The sequence below is a fragment of the Lissotriton vulgaris genome, chromosome 2_1 (genome assembly GCF_964263255.1).
Source record: "Lissotriton vulgaris chromosome 2_1, aLisVul1.2, whole genome shotgun sequence".
NCBI lineage: Eukaryota > Metazoa > Chordata > Amphibia > Caudata > Salamandridae > Lissotriton > Lissotriton vulgaris.
Genome location: NC_141687.1, coordinates 1,962,233,591 through 1,962,251,682, shown reverse-complemented (window position 1 = coordinate 1,962,251,682; position 18,092 = coordinate 1,962,233,591). Strand labels below are relative to the sequence as shown.

At 43.9% G+C, this 18,092-nt stretch overlaps 1 protein-coding gene across 1 annotated transcript in view; it reads left to right on the top strand.

Annotated features, from left to right (window-relative positions):
- LOC147733565 (aminopeptidase N-like) overlaps window positions 1–18,092 on the top strand; it is a 268,819-nt gene that overhangs the window by 202,074 nt on the left and 48,653 nt on the right. The window contains exon 17 of the mRNA XM_086958151.1: window positions 4,884–5,051. Within this exon, the coding sequence (XP_086814277.1) occupies window positions 4,884–5,051 (168 nt within the window). The remainder of the gene's footprint in view (window positions 1–4,883; window positions 5,052–18,092) is intronic.

Here is an 18,092-nt window from a genome sequence, read left to right as displayed (position 1 = left end):
TCTCTGCTTATTTCAACATGGCAATATACCCTTGGGGGTAACATATGGAAAAATAAGGTAGTTTAAGACTTTGGAAGTACCTTTAATTGCAAAGACGAATTTGGACATAGTTTTATTTTAAAAGAAAACTGCAAGGCAGGCACCACAGCAGTGTACATGTAGATGCATTAGATCAACTAGACCTCTAAACCTACATGCACTACCATATACTAGGAGGGTACAGGTAGGTTCTCAAACTCATTGTAATGCATCTAATTATCATATACCTTTTACACAGAACACTTGCCCTGGGCCTTTTTAGCGGTGCACAAGTTGAGTTAGTAACCACCAGTATCAGTCAAAAAATGGGGGTCATCAGGGCAAAAAGGATGACTTTCTCACACTCAGCCACAACACAAATTTCGTTATCAGTAGCCACCATGGCTAAAGATAAACAATTAGTGATAGAATTAGTATGGAGAGGTCCTAAGTAGGGCGTAACAGAGTTTTCTTCTTGCCTATTGTGGCTGATGCTTCATATGGTGCTATGTGATATATAGCAGTGCTTTGCAAATTTGAAGGAACCAGAACCAAGAGGGGTGGCCAGGCCTCCTCTAGGCTCTAACAGGTGCAGAGAGACCCGCTCTTAACCTGGTCCTCGCCAGGGCACTAGGATGGGTGTATCTCATGCTGGGGGCTCCCGGGCTGCATTTAAGTGACCTTAGAGTCTCTTTGCTGCTCTACTTCCTTGTAGGATTACAGGTGGTATAGTAAAGCGTGAAAAAGTCAGGGCTGATAGCGGTGTTCAATGTGTCCAGTGCTGCAACCTCCAAAGCACCCTCTTTATTATATGAATCATTTGAATCAATTAGTGTACTTGGGGGCATATGTATGAATATTCCGTTTTGCGAATCTCAAATTGCGATATTTTGCAATTTCCAGTTTGAGATTCGCAAATCAGGATGTATATAAAAAATTGCTAAAGTTTAGCGATTTCTTACAAATCGCAAAAAAGTCTCAGAAACCTGATTTGCGATTCCTTAATTGCGAAATTTGCAAATTAAGAAATCGCAAAAGCGGGAACCTGCAATACAGGTGCAGCCTGATGACATCACAACCAGGAAGTGGGAGTGATTTACGGCACCTGATTGCCTGAGCCACAGTCAGAGGCTATTTGGAGATTGTGATGAGTCAGCTCAGCAGAGAAACAACCCCAATGGAGTCCCAGAAGCAGCATGAGGTCAAGGAGGGAGAAAAAAGAAAGAGAAAACACAAATTCTCTGCAAAGAGCAGGACGTGCTCATAGAGGAGATTGTGTGGAGCCATAAGCTCCTCTTTGGGAAAAAGGCACTGCGAGTCCCTGAGTCCAGTAAAAGAAGGATCCGGATGGACATTCAGGAAAAAGTGAATGCTGTGGGTGTGACTCATTGCACTGTGGAAAAACTGTGAAAGAGGTTGTATGATATGCGGCAAAGGTCGAAGGAGAGGGTGGCAGCCAGACTGAAGGAGTCAAACAAGACCGGGGGAGGATCATCCACAGCAGCAGAGCCAACACCCCATGAGGAGCTGGTGGAGTCAACCCTCCTGCCTGAGAGTGTCAGTGGTGTGGCTAATATAGACAGTTCTGACCCTGCAACCAGCAGCCAAGGTAAGATGCATGCCAAATATATCTGCACAGATCCCCATCCCATGCACACATTCAGGATTGCGCGAAAAAGAAACAACACATGTAACTTCGGTCCACTTCATTACTCACCTCGAAGTAGTTCTGTGTGATCTAAGTCCGTCTCTGACGTCCGGCAGCTGCCCAAACTCCTGATGCTGGTCTGCCAGGGGGAGCAGGGCAATCGTCATCTGATGTATCTGTATTGGTCACGTCAGTTGTGGTGACTCTCCTCATAGCCATGTTATGGAGCACAGCTAGCCACGATTTTACAGCAGGTCTCAGGGCTGTATTGCAGTGCTCCTTCACTTTTATGCAGGCACCGGAACCGGCTTGTTAGGATTCCAAACGTACACTCTATGACGCAGCGCGTAGATCTGTGTGCCCTGTTGTATCTTCTCTCCCTTGCATTGGCTGGATCCAGGTACAGGGTCAGGATGAAGTCCCACACTGCATAGGCACTGTCACCTGCAAGGATAGACACAATAGGTGAGTCAATGCCCCCCCAGGAGATGTAGTGGATAGATGGATGTGTGCAATGCATTTAACGATCAGGTGTTCTCTCCAAACTCTCCAGCACTCAGACGTCTGTGTAACCCACTATGTCTAAAGATGAAAGAGTTTTGTGTACTGCCAGGGTATTTAGGTACAATGTCATTGATAATATACTTAGCATTGCACACAATCTGTATATTCAGGGAATGGTAGCATTTACGGTTTCTGTAGACATATTCAGTTGCTGATGGGGGTGTGATGGCCACATGGGTCCCATCAATGCAGCCAATGACGTGGGCCAAACGTGCAATCTGGTAGAAGTCAAGTTTTCTTGGCTGTAATGCCTGTTGGGTGCTTGGGAAGTATGTGTGATGTGATAGCCTCTGTCGCATTGCATCTAGAAAGCCATGGAAAAAGCGCTACAGGGCACTTTGTGAGACCCCACCAACCTCTGCTATGACCCCTTGAAAACTCCCTGAGGCCAGGGGGTGCATGGAGCACAGGACCTGCACATGGGTGGGAATTGTTTGGGTCCTGCGTGTTGGGTGTTCCAAATAGTATTTCAGCTCCTCAATCAGGTCCAAGATGGTCTTATCATGGATCTCCTCTTCAGTCTGCTGGAACAGAGTAATGCTCAGCCTGAAGATAAGTTCTTGTCTCATTCTCCACTGTGCAAGAGACCAAATACGCAGCCTCCTGGCTATCACATATAGTGCTGCCATTGTGGAAGGATCAGTTGCGTTGTGGGCTGGTTTAAGTACCTTGCACCTGATTACCACCTGCATGCACTTTGTGTTAAGTGCGATTTCTTAATTTGCGAATTTGCCTTTTTAGCAAATTGTGATTTTCAAACATGTCTTTGCGATTTCTTAAATTGCGATTTCCATTTTGCAAAATGAGAAAATCGCAATTTAAGAAATCGCAAGGATATTCGCAAATTTATTGTTTTGCAGTAATAGAAATCGCTATTTTTGCTATTTCTTAGATTGCGATGCGATTGTATCTCAAACATCGGCAATTGCGAATTTTTAATCACAACCACTGTTTTTTGCGATTAAAAATTAGTTTCATACATATGTCCCTTGGTCTTGACCAGCTAACCTAATTTGCCTATCACAAAATGTTTGTATCACAAAAACATTTAACAATTATTTCCAGATGTATCAATCTTGTACAGACATAAACTGCAAAGCACCCTCGGCATCTCCTCGCTGTTCCCCCTCCATGAAGGATTCTGGGCATTGTAGTCAAGTCTGCAAAAGTCGGGACTGATGGCAGCGTCCAATGTGTCCCATGCTGCAGACTCCCTGGCTGCTTTTAGGCACAATCAGTGTGTCCTTGTTGCTCCCCCTCCCTGGAGGATTCTTGGAATTGTAGTCAAGGCTGCAAACGTAAGGTCTTATGGTGGCGTCCAATGTGTGATTCACTAAATGTAGAGTCTGTGGATGAAAATAAGGTTGTCAATTTCACTGTGGCAAATCTTTGATAATCTAGAGTTCTAAATCATGTTCCTGAGTGTGACAGTGATAGACATAATGTTGTGTCGAGGCAAGGGATACTTCTGTTCTTGCATTTCGTAGGAGAGCTAGTCTATATTTATGTTTTGACTAGAAGGCTTTTGAACAATATATATTTTTGTTAGAGTGATATGGGCTAGGTATACAAAAGCTGTGTAATTCAAGTGGAATCCTACAACAGATTAGCCTACAGTCTGTGATAGTATACGTCCAACGTTTTGTGTATTGTGTATTGTGTATTGTGTATTGGCATTTATATAGCGCACTACTTACCCGTAGGGTCCCAAGGCGCTTCGACCGCTGCGAAACCCTTCCTGGCTTCCCTGAGAGATGGTCCCTTAATGGGTATCTCCAGGGTGAGACCAGGCATCCCCGGCGGTCTGGTGGGGCCGTTAGTGAAGATGAGGCAAGCTAATGCCCAGAGTTGCCGAGTGTGATCGCTGATCAGAGTGGGCACCAAGGCGAGAGAATTATCGAGTCCGCTGACCCTGGTCCAGAAACCTGCCGCGCCGGGAATCGAACCCTGGTCCCGGGCCGTCCTCTGCTCTCGGGTCTGCCGATGATTAGGTTTTTTTGGGGTAGGAAGAAGAATTATTACTTTTACAACTAATATCTTTGTGGTAGATTCTTATTTTGTAGAGATACCAATGTCAGTATCTTCTTTGTGACAGTAAGCTAGTTTGGACTTATTTGTCTTTTAAAAAGTGTTTGATTTTAAAATAACCTGCAGGTTTTTGGCTATATGAAAGTGTAGGTGGGATTTGTTTCACTTGTGGGTGTCTATTGCCTACCTAATAAAATTCTTTGTGTATGACTGGCACTTTTTCAGATTATAAAAACGGTGTGTAAGATCTTTCACCTCCAGCTCAGACTGATTCTCTAATTACGATTTCAGCCAGAAACTTAAGTCCTTCAGCAATACACTAGGTCCCTATCTCTTCCAATATGCGAGGACTTGCTCCTCAAAGAGTAAATAAATAGATAAAAAATAAATGTACAAGGACATGAATGCTATTGGTGTGGAATAGCTTTGTAACTAAATTGTTTTATCTAAGAATGTGGAATTTATCTTTTGTGATATGATATATTGATTTTATTTTTAATATAAATAAACTGATCTGAGCTTATAAATATGCCTTCGATAAACCTATGCAATAAGTCTGACAAGTAAATGGTTGACATTCTGACACAGTCATCTCTGCTGACCCTTAACCTCTTCTTTTTCCCAGTATTACACCAAACCTGAGACCTGCAGTCTACTGCAGTGCTATAGCTACAGGTGGAGAAAAGGAGTGGAACTTCGCCTGGGAAATGTTCACCAAAGCAACTGTGGCAACAGAGGCCGACAAACTGAGAGAGGCAATGGCCTGCAGCAAGGAACCATGGATCTTAACAAGGTGAGGAGGATCATCTAGGTACAAAAGTATCATGTGGTGTAGAGTTTTTAATTATATTTTCTACAACACTACACTATAGCAAAAAAATCTGCTCTCAGTTACTACTTACAAGACAACATGCATCAAGCTAAATACCGGTTCAAAGGGGACGATGCGACAGGTAATTAGCAATTTGGGATGCATCAAGCCCAAACCCAATTGCAAAATAGGTAATCACAAAATTTGTGATTACCTATTTTGCAAATGCATTTAGGGAATCGCAATTTGCAATTCCTTCAATGCAATGCAAGAAGCAATCTGGGATTGCAATTTAGCATTAAGGAATCGCGAATTACCACTACCTTCAAGTTGGTGGTAATATGCAATTGCTTAGAAAAATGCTAGAAATTGCATGTTTCTAAGTGCCATGTGGCACACACACATGCCCTCAGAGCATGTGTGTGCGCCATATGTGCACACATGCCAGTTTTGTGGGTGAATCAGGGTGGCCTTTTGGCCCACTATCACCCTTGAAATTGCATGCGCAATTTGCCATTACCTTTTTGGTAATCGCAAAGTGCGAGTGGTTTCCCATTCATTCCTATGGGCCTCTAGGCCTTTAGGAATGAATGGGAAGGTATTCCCTCTTAGCGAATCACAATCTGCAATTCGCTAATAGGAAATATGTAGGGATTGTAATTTACTTATCGCTATGCATGTGCCCCACAGTCTCTAACTTAGGGAACATATTTCTGTTCTACATACACCTAATTCCACTTTCTTCTTGCAAGGCTCCAACTGGCACATGCATCAAGGTAGTATTTTGCAAGTCCTTAATTGCGATAATTAAGGAATTGCAATTAAGGACTTGCAAAAGCATATGCATGTCGGAATTGCTGTAAAAATTGCGATTTCTACCCATTCCTTATTTGCGACTCGCAAATTGCGAGTTGCAAATAAGGAATGGCTTCCCTTTTATTCCTATGGGCCTACACAACTTCATGGTAATTTACGCCCCCTATTAGCGTAATCTGTATTTTTTTTTACTTTAATGCATTGCATTTAAGGAATCTCACTTTATGATTCCTTAAATGCAATAGCAATTTAAGTAATTGCAATTTAGAGATTACTTAAACTGCGATTTTTGGATTTGGGATGATGCATCCCAAATGCAAAAATACTGGTCGCCGGTTTGCGACCGGTTTTCCTTTTGATGCATGTGCCTGCAAATATGCTACACCCACCACCTTAGCAGGCACCAGTTATTGGTAGACACATTAGAAGAAATACAATGAAGTTTGCCTGGAGCTAATTCTTCATGAACAATAATTATTTGCTTCTAGTTGATCCGAAAACTGCATGGACATTTGGGATGCCACTGAAAACCTCTAGGCATCTGCAGGTTTTAAAGAAGGTTGAAGGAGACGTAACATAACACTCCTCACCATTGAGCTCAGCTGACTGAAAACACATTAAATGATCACATGCAAAATTACAGATATGGAATACCTTTTTTACAACTTTTTAATAGTATCACATGCCATGTCACCAGAATATATACTAATCCATTTTTTCGGCTGCGTGTGAAGAAGGCCATCTTGATATGCAATAATAGTGGACCTTCAAATGTGATCATTTAAATAAACCTTTTCGGCGTTCTTTCCAATTGGCAGTCTAGAGTAAATGTACATGAGGGTATTTTATTGGTATATAAGTAAAATTATTATGAAATTGCCAACAAATCTTCATCTGAGATGGTACTTTGTTAATGTGAATATGCAACCTAATAATTAGCCCTGATTGCCTCAAATGCAGCTCCTGCCTGGCATGGACTCTGCAGTGCATGATGTGCAGGAACGGGGGTGCATGCACACAGAGGAGCACAAGAGGGCCCCTCTGCATGCACCCAATGGCCCTGAGGCAGCAGGATGCCGCCTAGTCCTCCCTTTGTTTCCTCTGCGCCACACTTTTCATGACGAGCTCACTGCCATGAAAACTGTGACAGAGAGGAGACTTGTAATATGCTTGGCGGTGCCGCAGTCGCACCGCCAAGCAAATTGTGGCCTCAAGACCGCCACAACACAGCCAGAGTACGGTGGTCCCATTATGGTTCAACTGCCCAACTTGTAATAGGGCTATCGGACTGCTGGTGTGATGGTGCCGGCACCACCACCTTGGGTACGGTGGTCCATGCAACCGCCGTAGTCATAATTAGGCCTTTAGTCTTCTAATTAACTTTATAGTCATTTTTATAGTTTTATATACTCTTGAAAAAATGTATATTATTTTTTTCGGCTTGTTTGGTATTCAACAGATTGTAATGTAAACCATGTTTTGTAACAAAATAGGTGTAGAAGAGTTAACATGTTTTACAATTTAAAATATATTTGCATGGAGCAATATTTCTCCCACAAGCAGGTAGAAAGGGGGAAAGCGCAAAACCTTTACTATTCCATCGTTGCATCAGTCTATCAGTTTTAAGGAGCCACTTCCTAAATAACTAAGAAATGTTATTCAGTAGCAACTTATAATATTGGGACCCATTTTTGATGTGCACCATAAATATGTGCTGTAACTGTAGAATTCAATAAAATATAACATATTCCAAATTCTATCTAGAATTGAGAAAATTACATAAAAAAGCCCCAATGCAATTTCTTCAGTATATTCCTGGAATTGTATGTAAATATAAGTATTGCCATTTGGGTCTGTCCTAAATATTGACAATTCAACTGTCATAATCTTTTCTTTTCTATTTTACGTGACTGCCAAATTGGTGGTGTTTTAAAATCTTAATCACCTATCGTCCTTATTTTGTTTAGAAATTTTGGTTACACTTTTCCTAGTATTAACAATTTCTCTTTCCCAAGCAGGCATTGTTAACTTCCCAGAATTCCTTAAATGGAAAATACACACAATTGCACAAGCCTTCTTTACGCCTCAGAGAATCTCCCTTCACAATGTCTTGTTTGTAATACCAATATGAACTGTAATCAATACAGTACTGTTAGACATTTTGGTGCACGTTGCCAATTCTGTTTAGTCATGTACAAACCTAAATCTCACAGAAGGTTTGTTTGCAGTGCTTGCAAATTATGAAAACATTCGCTCAAACTTTTGCAGTGAGAAACATATTTCCATTTGCCTTCTTTTGTCCTAAAAAGAACAATTGATTTTCTTTCTGAACTCAGGACCAAAATCTTTGATAGAAATCTTTCCATTGTTGATTTTGTATAGGATTTTGTTAACACAGTTTTAGCACATAAACATTCTGCCTATGCCCACTGAATTTCTAAGGAAATTTTCACTTGTGACCAAAGTTCCCTTTAATTGTTTCCTCTGTGTGTGACAGTTAAGGATCTCTGTGCACTACAGCCAAGGTTAAGTGCACTGACGATTAGTGAAAAGTCAACGGGCAAGTGAGTATGCTGCAAAAGCTCCTAAAATTAGTGGTGTTTACTCCAATAATAGCGTGTTCATTAGGATTCCAACAATCAGCAAATAAAGGTCACTTTTTAGGCAACTGATTCAATGGTATTGCATACCTAACCAAATGGTTACATCAGTACCTTGTGCTTTGCACTTATTTAGGGCAAAAAGCCAGTGACTGGCAGAATGTTTCACACATGACATAGAGAAAATGCATAGGTCCTGACTGTCTTGTTAGGACAGTGTTGTTTAGCAGAGCTTCAGGACTGCCACATTCAATTTCAATTTCGATAAACTTTATTCGGTTCACATAATATGAAACCATAAAAGTTACAAATTCCAATTACATTACAAGCTCATGTTAAAAATACATATTACATATCCCAATAAATATATATTTCCAGACAAACAGTACAGTAATTCCGATATGTGTTCAGTAATAAATACAAGGAAGGCAGTATAAAAAAATCCATTGTGTAAATAAAAACAATTAGTTAATATCAATGCATCATGTAATTCTTTTATGGTTCCAAACATTTTCTGTACCTTAGTGAACATTTTAGAAAACCAGCCACAAATGGGATACATTCGGGTTTTAACAATTGTAAGTAGTGGAGAGCGGGGTGTACCTGTGTAAAATGTACCTTTTTTAAAAGAGATATTAAAAATAGCCTCCTGGGTGTTTCATAGAATTTACAAAAGAACATAAAGTGCAACAGATCCTGTGGAGACATATTGTCGCAGCCACAGGGTTCTAGCACTTTACCTTCATGGCACCCCCTAGGAACAGCTAATAAAAAGTGAAAACAATTAATTCTAAATCTGAATAATAAAAATCGCCCATAGGCAGATAACGGCAACAGGAGGTATGGCTCTAGGTCTAAGGATGTCTTGAGCAACAAGTGCTTGCGGACACTAGTCTTTAAAATTTCTTTCTCCTCTCTGTCCATTTTTTTGCGCAGAAGAAAAGAGTGATACAATCAGGTTTAAGAAACAGATCGGGATGTAAGTATTTCAACCACGGAATGTAATTCATGTGGTCCAGGCTCAAGGACTCCTTTAGAAGTTTATGAGTCAGTACAAGATGTTCATTTAACCAACATTTGAGCCAGAAAAGTAAGGGGCGCAAAGCCAAGGTATCACGAAGATAAGGAAGGCCAGTTTCTTCATGAACCGTTAGATTTGCTGTCCCTTTTGTAACACACAACAACTGTCTTAAAAAATGATTTTCCGTCACCTGTAGACCCACTAGACCAGTGTACCCCCATAAATCGCTCCCATAGCTAGCTATAGATACACTTTTGGTGCGGTAAATTTTTAACATTGCAGACACCGGGCGATTTCCCATTTTAGCTGCAAATCCGAATATCGCTGCATTGGCCCTGGTAACCTCTCCCCCTTTTTATATTTAGCAGTGCAGCCCAGTTCAGGCGATCGTCCAGTAGAACACCCAGGTAGGAAAAGGTCATTGAAGATGGCACGCTCACACCATTTACCTTAAAGAGGAACTGCTTTTTAAGATGCTGCCCTACTCACATGACGTATGATTTTGAATTGTTTATGGCAAGACCTTTAGCTTCCATAAACCCACGAAAAGTGTCAAGCAGGGTTTGTAAACCTTTTGGGGTACGTGCCAGGAGGACTGCGTCATCTGCATATAGCAAGACGGGCAGTCCCCGGCGTTCCACATGCGGGTAATCAGCCCCTGTCACCAACAGGATCTGCTGTAGATCATTACCGTAGAGGTTGAATAAAAAAGGGGCTAAAATATACCCCTGACGAACCCCCCTTTCAATATTAAAATCCCTGGTTACCTTAAGGTCAGAAGCGTATTTAATATTTGCCCTTGTATCTATATGTAGTTCCAACAGGAAGTCCACCAGGTTTGACTCCACCCCCATGGCCCTCATGGATTGCCACAACTTTCCCCGATTCCAGTCAAAAGCGGATGAAAGATCCATGAATGCCAGGTAGATTGTCCCTGGGCGGGCAATGGTGTACTTTCCGAGGAGCAAATAGAGATTAAGGCATTGTGCCATGGTCGAGTGGCCTGGTCGGAACCCATACTGGATATCTGAAATATTCTTGTTCTCTTCCGCCCAGGCGGTCAATCTCTTTAAGATCACTCCACCGATAAACTTTACTACAGAATCGATGAGGGAAATCGGTCTATAATTCATAGTGCAGTTACGGTCTCCCATCTTGTACACCGGCACAATTGTGGAAACTCTCCAGGATTTTGGGCACCCTTCCTTTACTGCGGCGTTGGCCACCGCAACCAAGATTGCTACCCAAAAAGAAGGGTTAGATTTAAAAAGGTCTGGTGGGACTCCATCCGGGCCTGGGGCCTTTTTGTTTGTAAGATTATTAATGCCTTCCTCCACTTCTCTTAGGGTGAGCACAACTGGGTTCTCAATCAATGTCTTTGCTGGCAACTTCAGCAAAGTAGATGTACTTTTAAAAATGGAAACAAAGTGGGGCACCCATTCCTCTTCCGTTATGTTTGTGCCCACTTCCTCTGCTCCTTCCGTTGGGAGTAGGGGTCTGTTAATAATGCTCCAAAATCCGGAGCTGCTGGAAAGGGTCAAAGGATCTAGGAGTTCACACCATGTAGCCTCCCTCAATACCATTTTACGAGTTGCTAGCACTTTTTTATAATTGGTGCGTACAGTACGGATCTGTACTCTGTCCCTAGGGAGTACCTTCAATGCCGCCTTGAGGTCTCTGGTGGCTTTAGAGCAAAGGGGGCAAAACCATTTAGGATCACCAGTCGCTCTATTTTTTCCCGTGGCAGATAGCAGAAACTCCACCTTAGCAACGATTCCATCAAAAGCGTTGTGTGTACCCACGGCAGTTGATTCAAAGTCCAGGCAACAAGAAAATTCTTCTACACACATTTCTTGCAACTTTTCATAGAAAAGGGACGGAATTACTCGGGTCCATTTCAGCCAGTGCCTACCATCTGTAGGTTTTAACATGGCAGGGCCTATCGTGTCTTTTTTCCTCAAAAGACTCCCTCCTAAGTTAACACACACTGGGTTGTGATCACTGTGAGCACTTGCTGTGATGGAAAAGCCCTGCAAGAAGGGAAATATGGTTCTAGAGATCAAAACATGGTCTATGAAAGATCCGCTACCACGGCCTTTAAAGGTCGGTTTCCTTTGTTTGCTGGAAGATGGAGCAAAACTCATAGCAGAGGATAAGTTGTACCTGTTGAGTATATCATTAAGAACGTTACCCTGTAAAGAGTGCTCGAAGTGAAGTCCCTCCATCAGTAGACACCCCAAGGAGTCCATGGCGGTGAGTTTAGGGTTACCACAAGGGTGGGCATTAAAGTCGCCTACAATCATAAGCTTATTTCTGAAGGTGCCACAGGGCTGTTCTACAAAATTATTCAACTCAGATATCTTGCATCCTGTGTGGCTGTATACTGCATTATAAAAGTTTATCACACAGAGACTGTCGTTCTTTAGCCCCAGTACAATTGCCTGTAAGTCTCTATGGTCAGATGAAATAACCTTGACATTACATATCAGGGCCAAGGAAGTATAGATGACCAGACATCCCATCGCTCTGCCACTATTTGCTGGAATTGCAGGAACAAAAAAGGATTTGTACCCTACCAGCGATTTAACCAGCCATGTCTTTTGAAGGCAAATCACCGAAAACTGGCTGATAAACTGCACCCATAAAGGATCTACCACCTTTCCAGCCAACCCTGCGATATTCCATTATAAAGCGTTATAATCAAGCGTCTTAGCATGGTTGTTGTGGGGATCGCTGATTAACTCTCTGTGACAGTCAACATGTTTTTTTCCAGGGTTTTCAGTTTCCCAAGAGACTACTCTTGTATCAATATCTAATACTTCCGATATTTCTAGGAGAGGCCCTTCATCCAAAACAGGAGTATCATCTGGTGCACAGGTACTGGTAGTATAGACTCAGCTGACCAAGTTATCACTTAGTCGGTCACAGTTGTTCAAGCCTGAAAGGGCTGCATATCTATTTTGGCCCTGCATAAGTGGAATGCGGTTACAATCACCCCAGGCATTGGCCTTTTCTGCCCCAAAGGACAGGATACCAGGCCTAGGGTGTTCCCTGTGTGTATTAAACCAGTCAAGGTGCCCCGAGTTCAGTTTGTTTTGCCCAAGATTTTCCTCCCTGTAGAAGAAGCCCAATGGCAATATCTCAATACTTTGACCCCTGAAAGCTCCTCCAGAGCCAACCTCCCTAAATATCCGCTCTACTGGCGGGAAGTTATTAAAATGTACCACTATGCAATCCCCCCTACTTGATTTACAGGAGCTACCCAACCGGGAAACTCGGCGAACCATAATAACATTGTGCATGGCAATGTGTCCTTCTTTAGTATTACGGTACAGCCAGTGTGTTACCTTATTTTTAAGTTGTCCAAAACCCTCTTTTACTTCTTCAGGCAGAGGGGGTACATTGCCCAAGATAATAACCAGCGGCGTTGATTGAGGAGGGAGATCAATGACTGGTAAATTGTCCACATTATACATTCTGTTTTCTATCTTTGGTTTTTCCACAGCCCGGTCTATGGCTGCAGAATTTTTCCCAACTGTCCCCTTACGGTTTTCTACTTTTACTGTACTTGTTGGCTTTTCCCTTTCAGACTCTTTACTAGTCTCAATATTAGATGATTTTTGTGGCCCTTTCACTGTTAGAGATTTTTTTGAGGGATTAATTGTGAAAAACTAGTATTGGACTTGTTAGTTATTTAGGGCCCGATGTAGGTAAATCTACATTTACCACTTCATAAATACCGAATCATACCGAATTGGTATTTATGAAGTGGTAAATTAGAGGGGGGGAGATGTAGGTATTTCAGATTCGGTAAATACCGAATCTGTAAGATTCGGTATTTACCGATTCTGTAAATACCGATTCAGTAATTACCGATTTGTGCAAGGGTGCAGGGGGTGTCACTTTGACACCCTCTAGCACCCCCAAAACAGGCATGTGAGCCATGTGGCACACAGACATGCCCTAAGGGCATGTCTGTCTGTCACATGGCATAGGTGTGCATGCACGCATGTGCATGCACACCTGGATTCGGTATTTTAACACCCAATTGGATTGGGTGTTAAAATACCGAATCTGAAGGGCCTGTGGGACAGAAAGTAGTCCCACCTACATCCCAAAGTTAAAAATCGGTAAAATTACCGATTCGGTATTTTTGCGATTCGGTAATTTTACCGAATCGGTAAAATACCGAATCGGACAAAAAAAGGTCCCCTACATCTCAGTAGGCCAAATACCGGTCGGAAACGGCCGAAATCGGCCGTTTCCGACCGGTATTTGATACCTACATCGGGCCCTTAATGTTGTATAACTGGGCCGTAAGTTTCAGAGCTGCTAGCTACAAGAGTTGCTAGTAACTGTGAATTAGTTGTGGTGGCCCGCTCCAGCTTCCCCAAGCTCACATTTATCGCTTTCATTCTTTCTATTAGAGGAAGCATGAAGGACCTCATTATTTGTTCCACTTGTTCTGCCAGACCTTCAGGGATTTGTGAGGCTATGGGAGGCTGCTTGGATGACTGTGTCTGGGAGATAACTTGGGCTGCAGTGAGCGGTCTCTGGGGAGGGTTATTTATGCCCGGTATGGTAACTATCAGAGAGTTCCCTAGTTTATTAGTTGTTTTTGTTATTTTCGGGCATCTGCCCTTGTGACGTCCTACCCCCTGCTTCCTTTTACCAATTTGCACAGGGCCTAATACTTGTTTAGTGGGCAGGGAATCGAAAGGAGCCTTTGGTGTACATGTTATAGACGGCCGGCTTTCATCAGATAAGGCACTATCGATTGTGGGGTTCAAAGTGGTGCCAATAATTTGCCCAGCAGACCCTGTACTTTCTTCTAACAGACTGTCACCATTTAACTGAGTCCGAGGCTGTTCGGGTGTTTTAGCAGACATAATGGTGCCCAGGGAGGATCGCTTCAAATATAAAGATTCCAGTGATAGGAGCTTTTCTGTGAGTGCTTTTTCGTGCTCTAAAACCACCGCAGCTCTAGTAATAAAGTTGTCTAGAGTCCCAGTGATACTCCCCCCAATAGAGCATGTCCCAGCCTTCCTCCCCTTCCCTGTACGTAGTGCCATGATCCTAAACCCTGATAGGCCTTGGGTTATCAGGGGTTACCTGGGGCAGGTGGCAGATTCGGGAAACATATAATCAATCGAGCACACACCAAAACGTACAGCAAACAGTATGCAGTAATTAAAAGGTCTCACTTTGATCAATGTCACGTTAGAGGGGTGGCCCAGCCCAGCCTCCTCCGGCCAACGACGGCCACAGACGGCCCCGTCCTTGTCCCTGGCTTCTCCCGGCATGTCCCGCGCGCGCCCCGTGGGACGAGGTTCCAAACAGGCCATTATGCGCCTCCTGGCGCCTGAGGCTCGCGTCTGCAGCGTCCTCGCTGCGAGCGGGGTTGCTGGGGGATGTAGTCCTGGCAGCAGCGTATGGCAGAGCTAAGCCCGGCCAAAGGTTGTGTACCAAGAAGATTTTCCTGGCAGCAGCGTGCAGCGGAGCTAAGCTTAGCCAAAGATAATGTCCCAAACAGGTTTCACAGGTTTCACAGAGGCCTCGGCCCCAAGCAGGCCTTTATGCGCCTCCTGGCGCCTGATGATCGCGTCTGCGGCGTCCTCGCCGCGAGCGGGGTTGCTGGGGGATGTAGTCCTGGCAGCAGCGTATGGCGGAGCTAAGCCCGGCCAAAGATAATGTCCCAAACAGGTTTCACAGGTTTCACATTCACACACTGATGGTCAACAAAAATAAGTAGCTTGTTTGTGATTATCTTGAAAATCTAGCACATACCCATTTTTTCTGACCTATGTCGGCCCACAGCTGAGCATGATTTTGCAGTTGTGATGGATTACTGGTCAGATACAGAAACCAGGCTTGACCCATTCAGACGTTTTACCTTTGGAATTAGTGTCTGATTATGATTTTGGCAGATGGGATACTCCATCACAAATGTAATGGATATCCTGTCCGCCGTATTACAAGTTCCATAGAATATAATGGAACTTGTAGTATGGCGGACGGACTATCTTTCACATTTGAGATGGAGTATTCCATCTGCCAAGATCATAATCATGCCCTTAGTCTCGAGGATGGAGAAAAAATCATCACTTCACTAGGAGCTGTTGAGTTTTGAAGTGGCATGTCCAAGAGGGATACATTTGAATTTTGTGCCCAGAGAAGGTCCTGCACATGCTGGACAATTTTGGTACCCTCACATAGTTAAGATTTCTACATTCATACTTAGTCAATTTTCTGGTGCTCAGATTCTTCCAGCGAGGCAGACTGCAGGCAGTAGATGGAAAGGGCTCTACAAGTTCGGATACCTTCTCTGCGAGGTCCAGGTGAATCAGATTTGCTGCTTTGGAAAATGTCAGAGAGGGAGTAATCAGATTCTTTGGCACATCAACAATGTACCTTCTTTGAATTAGTTGTTCCTAGACCTCCAGAGGTCTTTGATAACAAAATGTTTTTAAGTCCAAGGTTTCAGGATATATTAGGAGGAGTACACCTTTACACCAGCCAGGTGTACAGGACCTTGGAGATAGCACTTGGGGCTCAAGACTCGCTCCAGCAGAGGACATCAGCAGGGTCCATGGCAAGTCCAGTCAGAACTAGTCAGCTGAGCAGATGCAGGAAAGGCCTCTTGTAGCATTTTGAGTCTCTCTTGCTTGAACAGTAAGTAATCCTTATGACCATTGGAGTCTCCTTTGTCCTCGGTACAAGAGAGAGAACAGGTCTTGTCTTCTAGAATCTTCTCAAGTCACAGCAGCAGGTCCAGTCTCTTCTGTTCTTCCATGGGTCCAAAAAGTGTTTTGAGGCGGGGGACTGAGGATATCACATATATGCCTGGCACCCACCTGTGGGTGAGAGTAACTCTGGGCCCTCCCTAACCAGTAGGGTAAAAGTATCCAATTTTACCGACCTACTATATGCACTACTGCAAACGATCCCACAGTGCCCCTCTGTGCTTATACCCATGAAGGTGAAACCCTTCTCCCATTGTACAGAGTCCCTGTGCCCACCCTAGAAGTGTTACCATGAAAATTAACAACCCCTTCCCTTAGTCATTCTAAACCAGTTCTGTGGGCCTGCCCAGGTGTCAGCTAACATTTGCCAGTGACAGTGTAGGCCTGCTCTAGTTTGCCCCGACTGGAGCTGGCTTCAGGTGAGTGGGGGAGCGCAGTGTCGTGCCCGGCGAGAAGACTCTGAGGACATAAGCCACCAAAGCGATACGCAACCAGAGAAGTGTGGATGCTAATGGTGAGCCACCGACATCAGCAGACCAGCAGGCTGACATCCAGTTGTGGCCTACAATACTGATCTGTTCCCAGCGCTGGGAGGCATCACTCCTCTCTCCTTCTCCTACTCAGAGCTCCACAGGAGCCTCCTCAGGAGGGTGAAAATGCAGCAGACGGCCCCAAGTGCCTCCCTGCATTTGAGTGCATCAAATTGAATGAGTGAGAAGTCCCTCCACTACGGACTGTGCTGCGGCACACACCTCACAGTTTTGTATGCCTACCTTCTGAAGGATGGAGTGCACTGCCCCTGCTAAGACACCAGGGCTCCACCGCTGAAGAGAACAACACTTCATGTTTACAGGGCTGTCATCTGCGTACTCACTGTGATAGTAAGTAAGTAATTAAGTAAATTGAGTTTGTAAAGCACCTGGTTACATTTACTGGTGTGTCCCCGCTCTATAGAAACCAGCGTGAAAGCCGAGATACCTCTGCTGCAGTTGCTATCATCAGCCCCCCAACCCTATTCCCTCCCTACTTCTTAGGGAACAGGTGAGTTTTCAACTCTTTGCGGAAAACCCGATCTGATGTCTGTAACCGGAGATTCAGAGGGAGTCTGTTCCATTATTGGGCTACTAAAACCCAAGAGGAGTGTCCTCCCATTCAGACTCTTCTAAATTTTGCAACCTGAACCTGTCCCGTACCGCTGGATCTCAGCTGTCGGGATGGGTGGTACGGGGTTAACAGGTTGTAGAGGTAGGTGGCCCCTTTACCCTGTAAGATTCGAGGGCCAACACATAGGGCTTTAAACATTACACATTCCTTCATCGGGAGCCAGTGTAATGATCTCAGTACTCGTTTTGATGATGTTCTCTTGGGTAACTTCAGTACCAGGCGTGCGGCCGCATTCTGTATACGTTGCAGCCTCTGAGTGCACTTGGCATTTGCTCCCAGATATAGGACATTCCCAAAGTCCAGCCTTGATGTAATTAGGGCCTGGACCATGGTTTTCTTGGCTGAGAGTGGCAGTAGGTTCAGAGTCTTTCTGAGAACCCTCAGTATCCCAAAACAGGATCCTACCACCTGTTTGGTATGGTGCTCAAATGATATTTTGGCGTCAAACCATACCCCCAGATTCCTTACTTGTTCACTTGGATTGGGTAGAGGACCTAATGCTGGAGGCCACCAGACCAAGGTCCATACCGAGAGAGCCTTCCCCACAATTAGTACCTTGGTCTTACTTCCATTCAATTTGAGGCAGTTATTTGCAATCCAGGCTGCCAGTTCCTCCAAACAAGAGCAGAAGTTGGTGGCGGCTTGTTCTTCCGGCTGTGTCAATGTCACAACCAGTTGC